At 42.5% G+C, this 18196-nt stretch overlaps 1 protein-coding gene across 2 annotated transcripts in view; it reads left to right on the forward strand.

Annotated features, from left to right (window-relative positions):
* LOC119728665 (hyalin-like) overlaps nucleotides 1–18196 on the forward strand; it is a 41210-nt gene that overhangs the window by 18570 nt on the left and 4444 nt on the right. For both annotated transcript variants that reach the window (XM_038200972.1, XM_038200973.1), the window contains exons 14-25: nucleotides 3768–4010; nucleotides 5006–5251; nucleotides 6221–6460; nucleotides 7728–7970; nucleotides 8774–9019; nucleotides 10209–10451; nucleotides 12827–13069; nucleotides 13727–13972; nucleotides 14960–15199; nucleotides 15325–15405; nucleotides 15922–16092; nucleotides 16608–17030. In XM_038200972.1, coding sequence (XP_038056900.1) covers nucleotides 3768–4010; nucleotides 5006–5251; nucleotides 6221–6460; nucleotides 7728–7970; nucleotides 8774–9019; nucleotides 10209–10451; nucleotides 12827–13069; nucleotides 13727–13972; nucleotides 14960–15199; nucleotides 15325–15405; nucleotides 15922–16092; nucleotides 16608–17030 — 2865 coding nt within the window. The remainder of the gene's footprint in view (nucleotides 1–3767; nucleotides 4011–5005; nucleotides 5252–6220; nucleotides 6461–7727; nucleotides 7971–8773; nucleotides 9020–10208; nucleotides 10452–12826; nucleotides 13070–13726; nucleotides 13973–14959; nucleotides 15200–15324; nucleotides 15406–15921; nucleotides 16093–16607; nucleotides 17031–18196) is intronic.

Consider the following 18196-nt stretch of genomic DNA (forward strand, 5'->3'; position numbering starts at 1 on the left):
TGGCCAATGCCACTTAATTGTTGTCATGATTGTGCTCTGCGATTAACATTGGAGATCCCACCTGATCTTAACTTCAAGTCAAGATACGACATCAAGATGTGTGGGACAAGCACAAGTTTTCGATTGAACCGCTATCATCAAGATCGCACATTATGATCGGCATTTGCAATGTACCTGTCTGAAAATGGTAAGTTTCAAATGATGTTTCTGAGTTATCATGGAGGGATTTGCAATTTCTTTGAGGGCAGGGACGGCAGTCTTGAAATATATGTGTAGAATATAGGTTCCCTACAGTTCTAACATTAAAATTCATTGGAAAATACTTTAGGCCTAATTTCATTCTAGAAAGTTGTTAATGTAAGTGCTATTGTCAATTCTTATTTCAAATTCGAAGTTTACACTAACAGTGCCCTTTATTAAACATTTGACGAAGTAGACAATCCAAGCTAATCAGCTGTCCTGCATGTTCTTCCCGCTTTCCATCATCTTGTCCAAGGTTTACTTAGGCCTAAATGTAAAAAACAAATGCTGTCAATTTACCGCACATCTCAACATGAGACAAATTTCCTACACTATGTTGATTGACGAGTTTACAAGTCCCCATTATTTGAAAAATATGTTCGTATTTAAGAAAATTGACAATTTCATTCGTTTCCTTTTCCAGCTCTCTGCTTTGTTCATCTGATGGAGAAGAAACACACTACCTAAGCCCTACTACATGGCATCTTGTATCTGATACTCTCCTAAAAGTATTGCTGCTATATCTTGAAGAGGTTGGGTTTCATATGCTCAGTTTGTGCCTGCCGTCTGCTGTTGGTTTCTGCATGGGTGGTGGAGGTGGCATGGTGGTGGCAGCGGCGCCATCGCAAAGGGGGAGCCTGGTGGGGCCGACACCCCTTGGCAAGCAATTATAATAATAATAACAATAATAATAATTTGGGAGGCTAATCATCCTTACTCGCAGCTGGTATGCTGAATTGCGAAGGACGCGGCTACAACGTGGTCGGGCCGCTGGCACGTAAAGGCGCCTATGGCTGCCGGCCACATCGACCCACATATGATCACGGAGCACAGCCTGAGATCGAAAGTGTTTGATTTTTCCGGAGGGAGGAAAACCAGAGGGCCCAGAGAAAAACCGTTGTGGCACAGGAGAGAACCAACGCACAACTCTACTCACATGCGATCCGCGGCCAGGATTCGAACCATGGTCACCTTGGTGAGAGGCGAGTGCTTTACGCACAAGCCACCCATGCCACAATAAATTGATTTTACGGGGCCTACAAAAATACCGCAGTGTGCCATTAAACACATTTTACAGCATAAACAGGTCAAGGAGACAGGGCGGTAATTTGCTGGTTCACCCTTGTTGACCTTCTCATAGATACCTACAACACGAGCCTTACGCCAGTCGGATGGTAGCTCACCATATGGAAATGTTTAAGCCATTTCTTGCTTGCTATATCTCTATCTGTAAACCCACGTGCATGGCGTGAGTGGGTGATACCACTTGCGCGTGGGGGTTTAAAGCTCACGCAAGCAGGGACAACATACCGCGGGGGACAATAGCTGGTTAAAAACCATTATTTTTTCATTTTGTTTCATTTCGTTTCGTTTCGTTTCGTTTCGTTTCGTTTCGTTTCGTTTCGTTTCGTTTCGTTTCGTTTCGTTTCGTTTCGTTTCGTTTCGTTTCGTTTCGTTTCGTTTCGTTTCGTTTTGTTTCATTTTATTTCATTTCATTGCTCATTCTGGTAGTTTTGTTCTTTAATGTTTGCACTCTGTGTGTACATTAATTAACTTGAAGTTGTTTGGTTTTACAATGGACCCGAATGTACACCTTTACTTAGAACATGTTCTTCTATTGTGCCCTTGCTATAGGAATAGGATACCACATAAGTTACACTGAATTTGAGATTCCGCCTACATTCCAGCTCCAAGTCTTCTACGCAATTTTGTTTTTTCCATTACCTGTCTGAAATTAAGCAACTAAGTTCTTGTGATTTGTACCTCGGAAAAAATAACCAGTAATATGATCTTTTAGTTATTTTCAAGACTTTGTTGACTAAAAACAACTGACTGTGGGCAACATGATTTGCCAAAATATGCATGTAAGGGGTGACATATTTGCTTGGATATATCTGGCAAAACAGTTCCAACCGTGACCTGGCATTGTCCTCGAATGTTTGCAACATCAGTGAATCAAAATCTGATAAACTCGACGTATTTACCATCAGCTGCTTGAAATTCAATCCACAACTTCTTTAGGCTTGGCAGTTTATTGTATGCCAAATTTCCTAGCAAAATGTCCAAATGAAAACTTAAAATGTGAAATGAAAACTTAAAATGTTTGTTGCTTTTGCCCACTGTTGAAGACACCTTGCTTCATTGTCATGTTCTCGAAGAAGAGCAATTAAGTGACCTACAACTGGTCAGGAACAACGACAGGGGGAAACTTAAGTACGCATGCGCTTCTTGTGCTGGCAATTACGGTTCATTTTCAGTCCCACGCACACCACACACCACAAAACAGCTGACCAGTGAAGTTGCACAAAAGTCTTGCTGCCTCTTTTATACTACTGGAAGAAATGTAATGGTTTGGTCCGGAGCTACATTGAAATGTTTTGAATGCGCGCTGCATATATTAGGGCAAACATGTGCGCGCAACAGGTTTTTGGGTGATATTGGTTGGTCGTGATAATGCCCTCTCGCGGCGGTGGGTTATCGCGTATCAAACCATAACAATGTCTAGCCCCTAGACTAGAATATGTAGAGCTACATGTATCTAGGTCAGTTACCATGTTCAAAATTTGTTAAGTCTCTGCCTAAGAAAAACTCAACTTAACTCAATAATTTATAATAATTTTAAGCACAACCACCGTTTTAAAGTTCTGTCCACGGATCACAAAAAAGGTGTGTGTTCTTTCAGCACAACGAAAACAATTCATATGTGAATTGTGTTCATTTTGCTGAAAGAACACTTACTTTTTTGTGATCCGTGGACAGAACTTTAAAACGGTGGTTGTGTTTAAAATTCCGTAATTTGCAAAGTACATGAGTGATTTGAATGATTCTTGCACTAAAAGAAAGCTTATTTATTGGGCTTTCATATCCTAGATTTTGATAGTGCTACATGCAGAACTTCATTAAAAAAGTGGTCCTGACATTTGGGTTTTCTTTTTTTGACTTTTTTGTTGTCAGACTGACGTCACTATTTTGACCATTAACTAATGTTAGAAAACCTCAACGTCTACAGAACTTACACAATATACTGACCTAACTTCAACCATAAAACCCGAACATCGAAAGGACATTATTGCAACCAGTCAGATAGACGTCAAGTTTTGACCTCAAACAGACATTATAATTTGGTCATTTTTCGACGTCTAAATAACTTACACTTTCAACCATATACTGACCTAAATTCAACCAAGAATCTGACGTCGTGTCGACGTCCATTTAACCGGACAGATCATGGTCAGACTGACGTCATAATTTGACCATATACCGAATTTAGATTTTGTCAGGTTTTCAACTTCTAAAAACACTCTCAACCATGGCGGCAACCAAAAAAACAACGTCGGAGTTGGTCGGAATCTGACTTTGGAAAGACATTTAACCGACCAAAAATGCCTGCTTTGGGATGTCTGTTATAAATGCGTAGCCCTTATTAAAATTGGTCCATTTTATAAAATTACGACAAATGCAACTGATCCTATATTCCTGTTAAGACTTTCATATTCAGAGCCATTATTCTACATTTTGTCTTTCAGATGAAGAAGATCCTACCATTGTGTGCCCGGACCACTTCAGTCAAAATACCGACCACGGACGACCTAATGCCACTGTCACTTTGCCCATGGCTACAACGAGTGACAACTCTATGACTATGACGGTGACGACCAATCCATCTGGGTCACCCACCCTCGGTATCGGCACTAATCACATGGTCACGTACACGGTCACCGATGACAGCGGGAACGCTGCGTCATGTGTCGTCATGGTCTCAATTTATGGTACAGTATATGAACATTTGATCAATTTACAAGAGTTGAAAAGGCATCGCAAGTCATTTTTAAACAAGTCTTTTTTTTCTCAAGTCAACATTCCTTTGTCATTGTTCCTGCCTCTTGTGTTGCCATGTGACCTCTCTTGTGACTGACATGTTTGTATCTTTTCCCTGATTTATTGTGTGAAACTGTTATACAGGGTGTCTAAAAAAACCGAACCCTTAAAGCCCTCTCTTTTTCACAGCTTTATAAAAAAATACATTGCAAATATCTATACATATGTAAAGAGAGTAATTCATTAGCTTTTGAACAACGAAAAACTCGACTTAATATTTATGGAGTTATGGGCAGTTGAAAACGAGCGCCGTTTTTTCATTTTGTCCACCGCAACTGATATTTGGACTGTGGCAATAAAAACAATGCCGAAACTTGCATTCATGAAAAGGGAAGTCGAGGGCAGAGACAGAGCAGCACAGTAAACCTGTAAGACATTAACCAAACAGTCCTTTTCTGGACTACCATTACTTCCAAAAGGACAAATGACCATTGTGGCAAAAAAATAAGAATTAAAAAAGAACCAAATAAAGAAAGATTGAAACATTAAAGAAAACAAAACTACCCTCGCCCCAAATCAATTACATTCCTTACAAATGGCAATTGAGACCGTGAACAGATTTTAAAAAACGGCACTTATTTTTAATTGGCCATAACTCAATGAATATTTACCCAATTGGAATTATTTTTTCAATGTTGAATAGCTAATGAACTATACCCTCCAAATATGTATCAATATTTGTGATGTATTTCTTATAAAACTGTGAAAAAGAGGGAGCTCAGAGGTTCTTTTTTTAAGACACCCTCTGTCTCAAAAAAAGGGTCTTGAAAAGCAAGGACAGTTTGGAGCACTTTGAGTAGTGGACAACAGGGCTCTTTGTAAAGCTTTAAGAATTTTAGAATTTAAAATGTCTCATGCGGGAAATTCTCATTTTTGATTGGATCAGATATGGAACCTCCAAGTTTTACCCCACCGTCAAATTTTGAAGTACGGACTGATCCAGGGAAGCCTTACGCCACCGTCAGCCTTCCGTTGCCGTCCAACGTGATGGACAATTCTGGGGGAGAGGTGACTATTACCACGTCACCGGCCAATAACAGTATGCTGGCCATAGGTCCTAAGCAAGTTACATACAACGCAACAGACCCATCAGGAAACGTCTTCATGGCAACGATTACTGTCACAGTAGTAGGTGAGTAAAGGAGAACCCTTAGGATTAAATCTATTACTCAACCCTAAAAGGGCTGGGGGGGGGGGAATCGCCCCCCCCCCCCGACTTTTTCAGCGATTGGCCTTGAAATAATATTTTTTTGCAACCCAAGCTGTTATGACTTTTTAGCCTCAAGCCTTGCACATCTTTTGATACCAGAAATATAAAAATCTGACCACGGATAATTTTCCGGCGCTATGCGCAGTGAAAACTGAATTTTCCCATATACCTCGTGTACATAGGGCAGAATTACCATTCGTACAGTTGAATAAATAATTAGCCATAATTCCAAAACCCTTTAACCTATAGTCATGAAATTTCTTGGGTATGTCCATTATGAGTTGCTCTATGCATTACATAGTTTCAAAATTGTTTGTCACTCGATGGCCGAGATCTTGGGGGGGGGGGGGCTGGAATCCACCCCCCCAGTGCATTTTCAAGGACTGCATTAAAATAATTGCATTACATGTGCCCTTAAAAGGTAGCGTCCATCATTTGCAATTTGTGCATTATGTTCGTTTGAAGCAACAAAAGTGTTTAAAGAAGGATGCTGAACAACTAAAACCTGATGAAGTTTCAGCTCAGTGAATGCTGTATATTCTAAGAAAACAATATTCTAGGATCTCGATGTCAAATCAAAAGTTTTTGAGTCATGTTGTGAATTTGGCCTGAATTTAACGTCCAAGACACGTTCTGTCTGAGCTGATAGCAGCTATGCCATGTCGCGCACTGAACTGACATAATATAGAGCAATCACACGCGTGTGCATCGTGTCAACGCCTGCGCGCTTTGCCAAAATGACAACTTGACAGAAAGAATTACGTTGCAGGGAGTTTAAACCAAGTATGCTTTTCAACAATAATTATGTCAATTCCTTTTTGGATAGCTGCAAATGATGGACTGTACCTTAAACATGCATGAGTAAGTACTAAACACAACTGTTGCTTGCAGATATGGAGCCACCAGACCTGGAATGCCCGGCTGACAATATCACATCCACGGATCCAGGAGAGGCCTTTGCTACGGTGACAATCACACCCCGGACCCTGACTGATAACGACGGCAACAGACCCACCCTGATGTCCAACGCTTCAGGCAACACCTTCAACATAGGATCCACCGTCGTCACTCTGACGGCGCAAGATGTTGCTGAAAACGAGGACATGTGTTCATTTGTCATTACCGTTCAAGGTGGGGAAGACTTGTCAAACTTGATGAAAGACCCACAAATTTTTCATCGCCTTTGTATTTGTTTTTTAACCAGTTCACACCGGGATTATTTTGAAAAGAATGGAATGAGGCGCAGGATTACTTTTAACTCGACCTCAAGCCAGGCGGGTTGAAGCCATCACCCTCGGGCAGCACACTCATATTTCCGGCCTCGCTCGCGTATGCACATGTAAATCTAGCACGATGGTGGTTGAGCGCATGTGTACTGCTGTATTGTTACAAGCTACCGTAGGACTGTTGTAAATTTGGCCAATCATTTGGCTTACATGATGCTGGATCAATGGCCAAGTTCGCGCAAGGACTATAGTTGACCAATGGTTAACTAACGTTAGCCCGAACTCTGTCAAGTCGACGGTGGTTGACTACGCTAGTCAACTATTTGGAACCAGCCTACTGGGGTTGGTTGCTTCGCTGTTAACCAATAGCCGCGCGCATTCATAACGCAAGCAGAGAGCCAGGATCCAGACGTTTTGCGATGACATTTTGACCAGCGTTTGACTAGAGACGTTCGCACGTTGCTATCAGTGCACAGGCGTAAGGTACGTCACAAATCAACCACTAGTCGACTAATGGTCCTTGCCCGAACTTGGCCATAGCTGGTACAGGGGCCATTTTTTATTGCTCGTTCTCGAAGCTGGTCTTTAAATCACCATTAATACACTCCCACTTGATCAAGTCTCGACCAATCAGAAGCTATCAACTCTCTAAGGCATTTATTAATGAATTTTAATGACATAATTGTTATATTTTTCTTTTTGGTGAAGTATTGTGTTTCTATGTGTAATCATGCATTTCATAATTTTTTTATGTTTTTATTCATTTGTTCAACGTATCCAACGAAATTTCCTGATAGGGATAATAAAGTCAGTTTGAATTTGAATTTTTGATTTGTATTCACTTGCATCTTTTCTTGAATCTGGTCTACACAATGCGCCGGATTCAGCCCATCCATAAGTGTAACAGGTAATCCTATACAATTGCACTGCCCGGTTCACAGGTGACAGTGGGTCAGTTGATTGTATCGGTACGAAGATAACACTAGGCATGCCCTGTGAATTTCAGGGCACCATAAGTCATATAACACGGAGCTAACTACGAGCGAACCTTTGTACCACCACTATAAAGAAAGCCAGCTGACATTTACAATGTTCGCCAAACTCGGAACTTTTTGGATCGCATCAGAGATTTACTGAGGTCATTTTGACAATTTGGATATGATTTCATGCAGACACTGAGGATCCACTCATCATGTGCCCGGCCAACTTCAATCAGAGCACCGACGACGGGCAACCGAACGCCACGGTCCTTATCCCCGCTGCCACGACCAGCGACAACTCCTTGACACCCGTCACGGCCGTCTCTGATCCGTCAGGGTCCGTCAGCCTCGAGATCGGCAGTCACACTGTCACGTATACCGCCACGGATGCCAGTGGCAACACAGGGACGTGCAACGTGACGATCACAATCAAAGGTCAGTCAGTAGACATCGAAAACCTCGCACAATTTTTTTTCAGGAAGGGACTGAAAAAAAAACCCAGAGTTGTAGTACTTGTACTTGTACTCGAATTTCAAAGTACTCGTACTCGGGCAGCAAAGTACTCGTACTCGACATATCAAAATTGTCACTCGATCATCAAAGTATTCGTACTTGAATAGCAGTACAGAGTCAAAACAAATTTGGTCTGGTTTGACTTACCAGGCCTCAAAGAAAACAAAGTTTCCTGAGTTTCCTAGTGCACGTCCTGACAAACACATTTAACAGCTAGCAGTGAGTGGGTCTGTATATCGGTCTGACTGGGCCTGGGCCAATTACGCACAATGAACCATTTGCCGTATGACCGTATTCCGAAATAGAAGTACACATACTTGTACTCCGAATATGAGTACTAGTACTCGTACTAGTACTAGTACTAGTACTCAGAAGTACTCAGAAGTACGAGTACTCATACTTGGAGACCTGTTCTTGTACTCGGAAGTACAAGTACGTGTACTCGGTAACCTAAGTACTCGGCAGTACTCGGTACTCGGAAAAAAAGTACTCGACTACAACACTGAAAAAAAAAAATCCATATTTTAACCTGGGCTGAATTCAAAGCTGGGTACAGAGGAAGAATGTGAGGAAATACCACTGCCCAGCACGTCATTGAACTGCAGCAGAAAAGTGATTGGAAAATGGATGGTTTTGTTTATTGTAGTTATGAAAAATATGCTTAGCAACGCACAAAAGTCCAGATTTTTTTCCCCTCATAATTTCATCATTTTTGATTTGGCTAGATATGGAGCCTCCAACTTGGACCCCTCCATCAAGCTTTGAGGTACCCACCGACCCCGGGGAGCCTTTTGCCATAGTCAGTCTTCCGTTGCCAACCGACGTGATGGACAATTCCGGGGAAGAGGTTACTATCACCACGTCACCGGCCAATAACAGTAGGCTGGACATAGGAACCACTGAAGTCACGTACACTGCAACGGATCCGTCCGGAAATTGGGCCATGTTCAGTTTAAACGTCACAGTCATAGGTGAGTATAGTATTTAAACATTGACTAAGGAGATTGCCATAGTGACAGGCGTACCGGATTTTGCCACTATGAGTTAAGTAAACGCTTTTGTCGTGTAAACTGAATGTGCCGGCATCGCCGAAAACGCAAGAAATTAGCTGGCCGTTTGAGAACAGAGGTCTAGCGAATTGTTACGTTCAGATTATCAAATGATTGTTTTGTATCAAATTTTGCCACTATACTTGTAGCAAATTGAAGGCTTTCATCAGGTAGCTGCTGGCAGTTTGAGAATGAATATGCGCGCATGCGTGCATCACATAACTGGCAGGGGGGGGGGGCAGTATGGTCGGCAGTCAACATGTAAAAAAGTTGTGATGGTTCAGAACTCAGTGATAGAAATTAGATGTCATTGAGGCCATTTGGATAGGGCACTTGAGTATATGAGCAAACCCAAATATTCCCAAACTGCCCTGCAGCTGATTTCACGAAAAAGTGCGTAGCTTGCGCCATGCGTAAGACTTACGCAACAAATTTGTTTTGCAGCTGCGCAATAACTTACGATCGATTTCACATAACTTGGTGTAGCTGCGCAACGTTTTGAATAATTTCAACATCTTGGACGAGGATAATAATAGCATTGACGACGGCTGTTTGTGTGCGAATTTGTTCGTTCACGAAACAGTCTTTAGATCACCTCAGCCCGCCATTTTGAAAATTATGTTGCCCGACTTTTTTCAGAGTCGAGCGGCAACTCTAAAAATTCAGTCACGAGTAAAATAGAAATTCATTTACTTCAAGCAAGCAGCTTTGAGTGTCTTGTATGAACCTTGATAAGTTGCGCAATAACAGGGTCCACGACGGTCACGATTTGCTGGTAAAATAGGTCATTTTTAGATGCTACGCCACAACTTACACCACCTAAAATGATTGGGCAAGTTACGCCATAATTCATTGCGCAAGTCTTGGACGCAATATCAGACTTTCGTGAAAGGTGTCATAAGTGAAATGTTGCGCAGCTTTCGCAATAAGCTGTGGTGCGGAGTTGTGCCATTGCGTAAGGTTTCGTGAAATCGGCTCTGCTTGTTACTCCCTGTACAATCACAGTCTACCATAGCACTCTAGGGTTTTATTTTATTTTATAGATTCAACAAATACAATGTAATACTATGTAGTACAGAAATTCATGGGTTAATAAACTCTGTCTCTGCAGATAATGAGGATCCCGTCATCACGTGCCCTGCCAACTTCAGTCAGAGCACCGATATGGGACGTGCGGATGCCACAGTCATGCTTCCAGATGCTATGGCAACAGACAACTCGCAGGCCCCTCTGGTAAATATGACGAATCCCTCTGGCTCGCCGACCTTGGGAATCGGAAGCCACAGCGTCATGTACACAGTCACCGATCAAAGCGGGAATTCTGCATCGTGTAACATCACCGTCACCATCACAGGTACCGTCTGTTTAGTACACCTTCATGACATTTTGATTTTCCGCTCGATTCTTTGAGGAACACTCGTCTCGGCTGATCAGTGATGTTTTGACAAAATTGTCAAAAATTGTGCCAAAATTCTTCACTAATCCATGAAATACTCTCACTGTAAGCATTTTCTGCTATAGTAAGCAGGGATTTCTTGCTAATGGTAAGCCAAGCCAAGAAATAAGCTAGTTCGGTATTTCAGCTGTGCATGCGCAATGATTTGGGTCCGACGGGTCATTCGGGATAATCGACACTCATCAAAGGAGCATGAACGCTCATGCAGGGAGACGGGTGCACGACGCTCGCGTGTTAATTATAAGCCCAATGGGCGTCCGCGTAACATCAGGTATCATCACTTCAACGATTTTATCCTGAGTGTCCTTTGACATTGGGCCCTGGTTGAACTGCGGGAGGCTCAGCAGAAGGACGATGCATTGGCTTAGATCATCTCGTGGAAAGATAGCTCTGCCTAGGCCCCCTGGCAGTTCGATCGCAGGTCACAGCCAAGAGACAACATTGGGTTACTGGTAACTTTGGGATCAGCTGGAGTTAAAGCTAGGGGAAAAAGTTGCAATTTAGGAGATACGCGAGGAGAAATTTCCCAGTTTAACCATAAGTGCCCGTAATTGTCCCCATAATGACTGCACAGCGCCCATACACAGCGGGGGTTACATTTCATGTGCTTTCATGCGTGCAAGTGCTGTGTTATCGGGCAGTGTCACATTGTCCCGCAGCAATTTCTACTCGACTCGCATACTCTTTAAATTTGCAACTTTGCAAACTGCATCATTTTTCACGAACCGTTGTCAATCTTGGACAATATACAGTCTTTGGTAGCAAACAGGGTATCAAAATGTAGCTGACAAAATTCACCCTAGGTAACGTGACGTCATCACAAGACAATCAGTTTCAAAATCATGACGCCTCCAATGAGTGTGGACTTTCTTTTCTAGGGATGTTTAGAATCAAAAATGTAAAAAATAAATGATCGAATTGTAGTTCATTTTGATAGACTCATTTTGATAGACAGCCACACCGGACAACAGCAACAGAACAACTGCATCTGGACACTTTGACTTTCCAGAGGAGACAGGATTCCACATGGTGCATTTGATAGGACGATGATAGGCCGACGTGAGTTACACGCCAGAAGGCCAAGACCCAAGTGAAGGGAGTGGAATGTTCTTCCACTCAGAAGTCATGGTGCAGGGAGAAGGTGAACCTACAGGGATTTGTCACATTGACAGAGAGGAGCAACAACTGGGCAACGTGGATGATTGGACCGGCCGGACACATCGTCCACGTCCTTAGCATAGAGCTCCTGCCTGGATGCGGACTGGGAACTGTGTGCCTTGAACTGTGTTCATTAAAAACGGCGATGGCCACGTCAATCTGTGACTGTGCCATTGGGCTGCAGACCAGTGTGGACACTTTCAAGAAATTGCATTTCGCTGAATATAGCTTATATTAACTCATCACCTGCTGTATCACTGACAGTCAATTATCGCATATAATTTTGTATCCCTGTACTTTTCGAAAAATTGATCAAGTGACGTTTCTGAATACAGCGGCATGGAAACTACCTTTTGTCAATATTAATAACATTTGCATGTAACAATTAGGCACGGGATGTGCCTTTCCACTGGGGAGAGTAATTGTAACAAATTAGCTAGGTTTCTTCTTTTTGTCAGTAGCCACTTTATCGAATTTTAAGTATTTTTCTTATTTATAATGTGGAATCCATTTCATTATTTAATCTTCTATGGCCAGCCTTGCTACCCCACCCAGGTTTTGGAGTGCCTTTAGTTTTGTATCTAATCAAAGGATCTGTGGACTGTTGTCAGTACTCAATGCTTGAATTGCGTTGAGTTCATCAACATTTTATGCAAGTGCATTTTTCTTGGTATTTATTTATTTAATAGCAACCTGGGCTCCTGGCCGAGCTGACTTTGCATTTTACTATGGGCTGGCCCTTGGCATTGGTTAAATAATAGTCGCATTAATGCGACTATATTTTGTGGCGGAATTTATTTGGGGCTTGTGAAATCAAATTGAGACTGCCCAGAGAATCAATTATAGTTGATATTTTCCTGAGACCAAAGTTTCTAGTCTCGTGTTTGATTTATTTTAAGTTTGTGTCAATCCACTGGCAGGCGTGGCCGCCGTTAAGGGCTCCCCGATACAATTTTCCTGATAAAAACAAGTGCATCCCTTACCCCATTGACAACTAACCTCTAAGCACTAAACTAACAACATGTAATTCTGCACTGTTTTTCTTTGTTTGTTACAAATGTGACAAATTGAAATGAGACGAATTTGATGACATTCTTGTTTTTCATGTTGTTCAGATGATGAGGATCCACTCATCATGTGCCCGGCCAACTTCAATCAGAGCACCGACAGTGGGCAACCGAACGCCACGGTCCTTATCCCCGCTGCCACGGCCAGTGACAACTCCTTGACACCCGTCACGGCCGTCTCTGATCCGTCAGGGTCCGTCAGCCTCGAGATCGGCAGTCACACTGTCACCTATACCGCCACGGATGCTAGTGGCAACACGGAGACGTGCAACGTGACCATTGAGATCATAGGTCAGTCCAACTCTCCATTCTGACACTAGATGGCGCTGTTTATGATAGAAACTCGCATGTGTCAAGTGACAACCACATGCTGTGATTGACGTCTACTCACGACAATGTATCGTTGGTAAACTTGAAGTTTTAAATTTACACAGGAGAATTGCCAAGAAACATGTTTCAGGAAAACTGTGTTTGCAAAATTGCATTAGTTGCAAAGACAAGCAATCCATTTGTTTCTCAGTTACAATTCAACAATGTATACATCAACGGAGAAATTGAATAAGAAAAAAAAATACATTTGCAGTACTGAGTACACGAGGAACAAGTTACATGTGCTTGTCATATGATAACATTTGCATGAGTTCATTATAAACGATGACTACAACATGATATTGGCAAAAGCTATTTTATACTTAAGGTGGACATACACTCATTAATATATCCGACACAGGATAGCAGTGTTAGATCAGTATTGAAACCCAGTGGCTAGTAGCATTTGGATAATGTCCCTCTAACACTCTCCACAACTCCAACTTACGACAGCATTTGGCTAGCTAAATGTCAGAAACTTAAGCAGTGAAAATTCCCAACTTGCATAAAGTTTGATCATAGGTCATGTTAGTTCTGCTGGTAAAATGCATTTTTCGTCGCCATTTTTGACACAAACAGATATGGAGGATCCAACACTGATGCCCCCGTCAGACTTTGTTGTACCGACCGACCCAGGGAAAGCCTACGCCATTGTCAGCCTTCCATTGCCGTCTGACGTGATGGACAATTCTGGGGAAGAGGTTACTATCACCACGTCACCGGCCAATAACAGTAGGCTGGACATAGGAACCACTGAAGTCACGTACACTGCAACGGATCCGTCCGGAAATTCGGTCATGTTTGGTATTAACGTCACTGTTGTAGGTAAGTATCTGGGACCTATTTTAAATGGGTCATGAAAGAATAATTCTTCTTCCTTGCAAGTGCAGTCTTCATGTCGATGAGGATAATCGCACTGCCAGAAAAACCGGGGCAAATTCCTTCTCTTAGCGATAAATGTTACTGGGTTCTTTGACATGCATTACACAATGCATGGGACCTACGACTTTAGGTCCCATCCGAAGGATGAAGCAATAATGGTAAAGTGTCTTGCTTAAGGACACAAGTGTCAAGACCGGGACTTGAACTCACACTCTGCTGATCAGAAACACCAGAGTGATCTTAACCGCTCAGCCTTGCCACTCCAATTACGAACACATCTTGGGCAACTTTTTACATCTCTTAAATGTATGAAAACTATTTGACATCCCTTTTTGGTTAATTTTATTAAAAAGTGTACTTCTTACAAACATTAAACAATTTTCCATGCTTTTCCGGACAACTGAGGGCATTGTTGCTGTGATGTCATTTCAGGAAGACACTTTTCAGTTGAAGGGTTTTTCTGTTCAATAGTGAACCAAAAACTAGCTCATTGAAAACACTTGTTTGAAAAGTTAACTCACCAGCCTACTGTCATGTACTGACACATTGAAGAATCACCTGCAGAAAAGAAATTTTAGGACAGCAAAATATGCAAATTTCTAGCAACTTTCAGTGCTGAAATAGCTGTAACACTGAAGTTAGTGCCTGAAATGACATCGTACTTTTGCTTATGAATATGGTAACTTGCATTAGCATAAAAACCCAAAAGGCACCTAAATAACTTTCAAAGTGACAAAACGATAATTGAAAATAAGGTTAAATGGGACACAAAGGTGCATTTTCAAGGATTGCCTTAAACAAATTACATTGTATGGGCCCAGTTGTATGTGGACACAGTTTACAAATTTGTTTTTTACACCCTTCAAGACTTGAGAAAGCATCGCATCTGAGGATATTTATCGATTAAAGCATTTTTTTTTTTTTTTGCAGATTTGGAACCACCAGAACTTGTATGCCCATCAGAAAACATCACAGCCACGGATCCAGGCAAGGCCTTTGCTACGGTGACATTTGAACCCCAGACCCTGACAGACAACGATGGCAACATGCCCACCCTGACATCCGATGCTCCAAACAACACCTTCTACGTAGGGCAATCCGTCGTCACTCTGACGGCGCGAGATGGCGCTGGAAATAACAACACGTGTACATTCACAATCACTGTTAAAGGTAAGGTGGTATCTCAAAACTCAATGAAACTTGGCTCAGTGGTGCATTCATCTCACACAAACATGTCAGCACCGACCTGTCGCTGACAGCAACATTATTGTTCCTTCTTGCTTACCAATTCACAGATACTGAACCACCCGTCTTAGAATGCCCCTCCGAAGTCATAGTGTACTCCAACAATCTCACCATACCGCTGGCATTTTCAGGTAAGCCTCTATTTTTGTTCTTTTGAATCTGAAAGCTTAACCACTGCTGCATAAAAACCAGTGGAGGGAACCAATAACACACAGGCATACTGCTGGTGGGGGAGTGTGGCTTAGTGGTTGGGGTTCGTGACCCATGATCAGAGGGTCAGGGGTTCCAATCCAGCTGCTGGTCATATGTTGTGTCCTTGGGCATGCCACTTCACCCCCACTTGCCTCTCTCCACCCAGGAGTATAAATGGGTACCGGCATTAGCTGGGGAGTAACCTGTGATGGACTAGCATCCTCATTCAGGGGGAATAGAAATATTCTCAGTCGTTTCATGCTACTGAAACCGGAGATAAACGCCGGCCTGATGGGCCACATTGACTCGTGACAGACTTACTTTTTTATAATGCTGGCAAATAAAGAACGCTACTTCCTGAAAGAGCGAATTCCACTGATAAGATCAGCAATGTCCTGACTTTGTTCAAAGTGTTGAAGTCGTACTGAAGGAATCGCCATCCATTGTCATTGCAGGGGTGGCCACGTGGACTGTCAACGTGAGCGACAACTCCAAATTGCCACTGGTGAGAAACAGCACAACTCGTGAATCGGGAACACTCTTTGTCGGGAACGTCACCGTCACTCACACGGCAGTGGATACGTACAATAACACCGCACAATGCTCCTTCCCAGTCAGAGTCATCGGTAAATAAAGTTTGTTTATTTCTTTGTTTGCACGTGTTCTCTTCGGGTATACTTAAACATCACAGTGATGAAATTAAGAGGATAAGCGCTCAATTGTATTCCCTGTGCAAAAACAATGTATAGGCTTGTGCACATGGGCTTTGCCAGGATTATTTTTCGAGAGGGGTGCAGAGCACATTATTTCTCAAAATCCTTATACTTTCTCTAGCATATTCTCAATTTATCATTTTTCGAGGGTGGTCAGGGGACATTTGCCCACCCTGACCCCGTTGACACCCCTGCGAACGCCCATGTTGTTATTAAAATGTGCATTGAATTAACAGCAATATGACTTTGCACCTCGTCTCCTTTTTTTTTCTTTCTTTTTCCCCCCTCTTTTTTTTTTTTGGTTGTGCTTGCCCCCCCCCCCCATGATGCCCATGCTTGTGCACCTTCTATAGAAAATTGGGACTTTGAAATAAATGCGATCATTAAATTGTCTGCAACTTTTTTGTGGTGGTTTTTCTCAATTGCAGGATTGTATAATGTCATGTGCAGCTCATCTGTCGATCTGGATTTAGGAGAGTTGATAGGAACAGGAGCTGTGTACCATGTCATGTCCCCCGCCTACGACAAGGGTGATCCCTACCCGCCCATGAGCAATTGTGTCGTGCGCGTGTCGGCCCCAGCTGGCAGCCACATACGCATGAGCTTCTCTACATTTGAGACCGAATCCGAGAGAGACATCTTAACGGTTGGGAGTGGCCTAGACGACACAGCTGAGAACACCACTCTGGCCTCATTTTCTGGTGAAAGTATACCACGGCTGGACGATGGCTCGATTCACATTAAGGATCGTGTCTATGGAGACTCCATCTGGCTACGTTTTGAGTCGGATGACACCTTTGACTCGATGTTGACTGGCTTTTTACTGCAATTGGATTTCATCGACAATCCACGTATGCATAATCCTAAACCTGACCAAACCATTGGTTTCCATCCACCCCTCCCCCCCCCCCCCCCCCCCCGCCCATGACATTAATTTTGCCTTTTTGTTGTTGCTGATAAAATGAAAGTGTCATCACCTGACGAACCCTTCTATGTAGTATTGTCCCTCTTTTACTCCACTTTATCCCTCCTTCTATTTATTAAAAGGGGACCACTTTCTCAGAACAATTGCCTATTTAACCCCCCCCCCCAAAAAAGTAAAAAAAACCCAAAAAACTTGGGCATGTTTCATGTACAGTAGAATGCCACTATAACAAATACGTCAGGGTCAATAAGAAATGTTCCTTATTGTGGCAAGGGCGGATCCAGGAATGTTTGCAGGGGGGGGGGGCATTTCAGGCCCGTCAGATTGTTTTATGTCCGATTGGTGCAGACAGGCATACATATTGGTAATTATTATCATTGCTATAATATTGTTATAATTGTTTTTGGTTTTCGTGAATGGGGGGGGGGGGTTCGACTCCCAAAACCTCTCCTGTGGATCCACCCCTGGGTGGTCATTCATTATATGTTCATTATAGCGGCGTTTCACTGTACTTGACTCAACCCAACTAAATGAGGCTGAAGTCACCAAAGCTTCAGTCACAAGCCTATAACAAATCTTGTACAGCCAAAATCTATCAATTATTTTGAATTGAGATAATAGTATCAAAATTAAAGGTAGCATCCATCATTTCTACTTTCTGCATTATGTTCCTGTGAAGCAACAAAAAGCAACTAACCTGATGGAGTTTCAGCTCGTCAGTGAATGCTGTCTATTCTGAGAAAACAATTTTCTAGGATCTCGATGTCAAATCAAGTCATGTTTTGAATTGGGCCTGAATTCTCACTGAGCCGATTGCAGCTACGCGACGGTCGTGCACTGAACCGACAAATTATAGCAACCGCACGTGCTTCGCCAAATAAAAAAAAACCAACTACTAACGGAAATTTCCAATGATGCATCTTTAGACGCATCGTTGGAAAGGCCTTCTTTCATTGATTTCTTCAAAATGACAGCATGCCAGAAAGAATAATTTCACAGGGAGTTTAGTCCCACTGCTATCTTTAAACCAAGTAAGCTTTCCAACAATAATTACTTCGGTTACGTTTTCGATAGCTGCAAATGATGGACTGT

Source organism: Patiria miniata, unplaced genomic scaffold (genome assembly GCF_015706575.1).
Source record: "Patiria miniata isolate m_02_andy unplaced genomic scaffold, ASM1570657v1 HiC_scaffold_20, whole genome shotgun sequence".
Lineage (NCBI taxonomy): Eukaryota > Metazoa > Echinodermata > Asteroidea > Valvatida > Asterinidae > Patiria > Patiria miniata.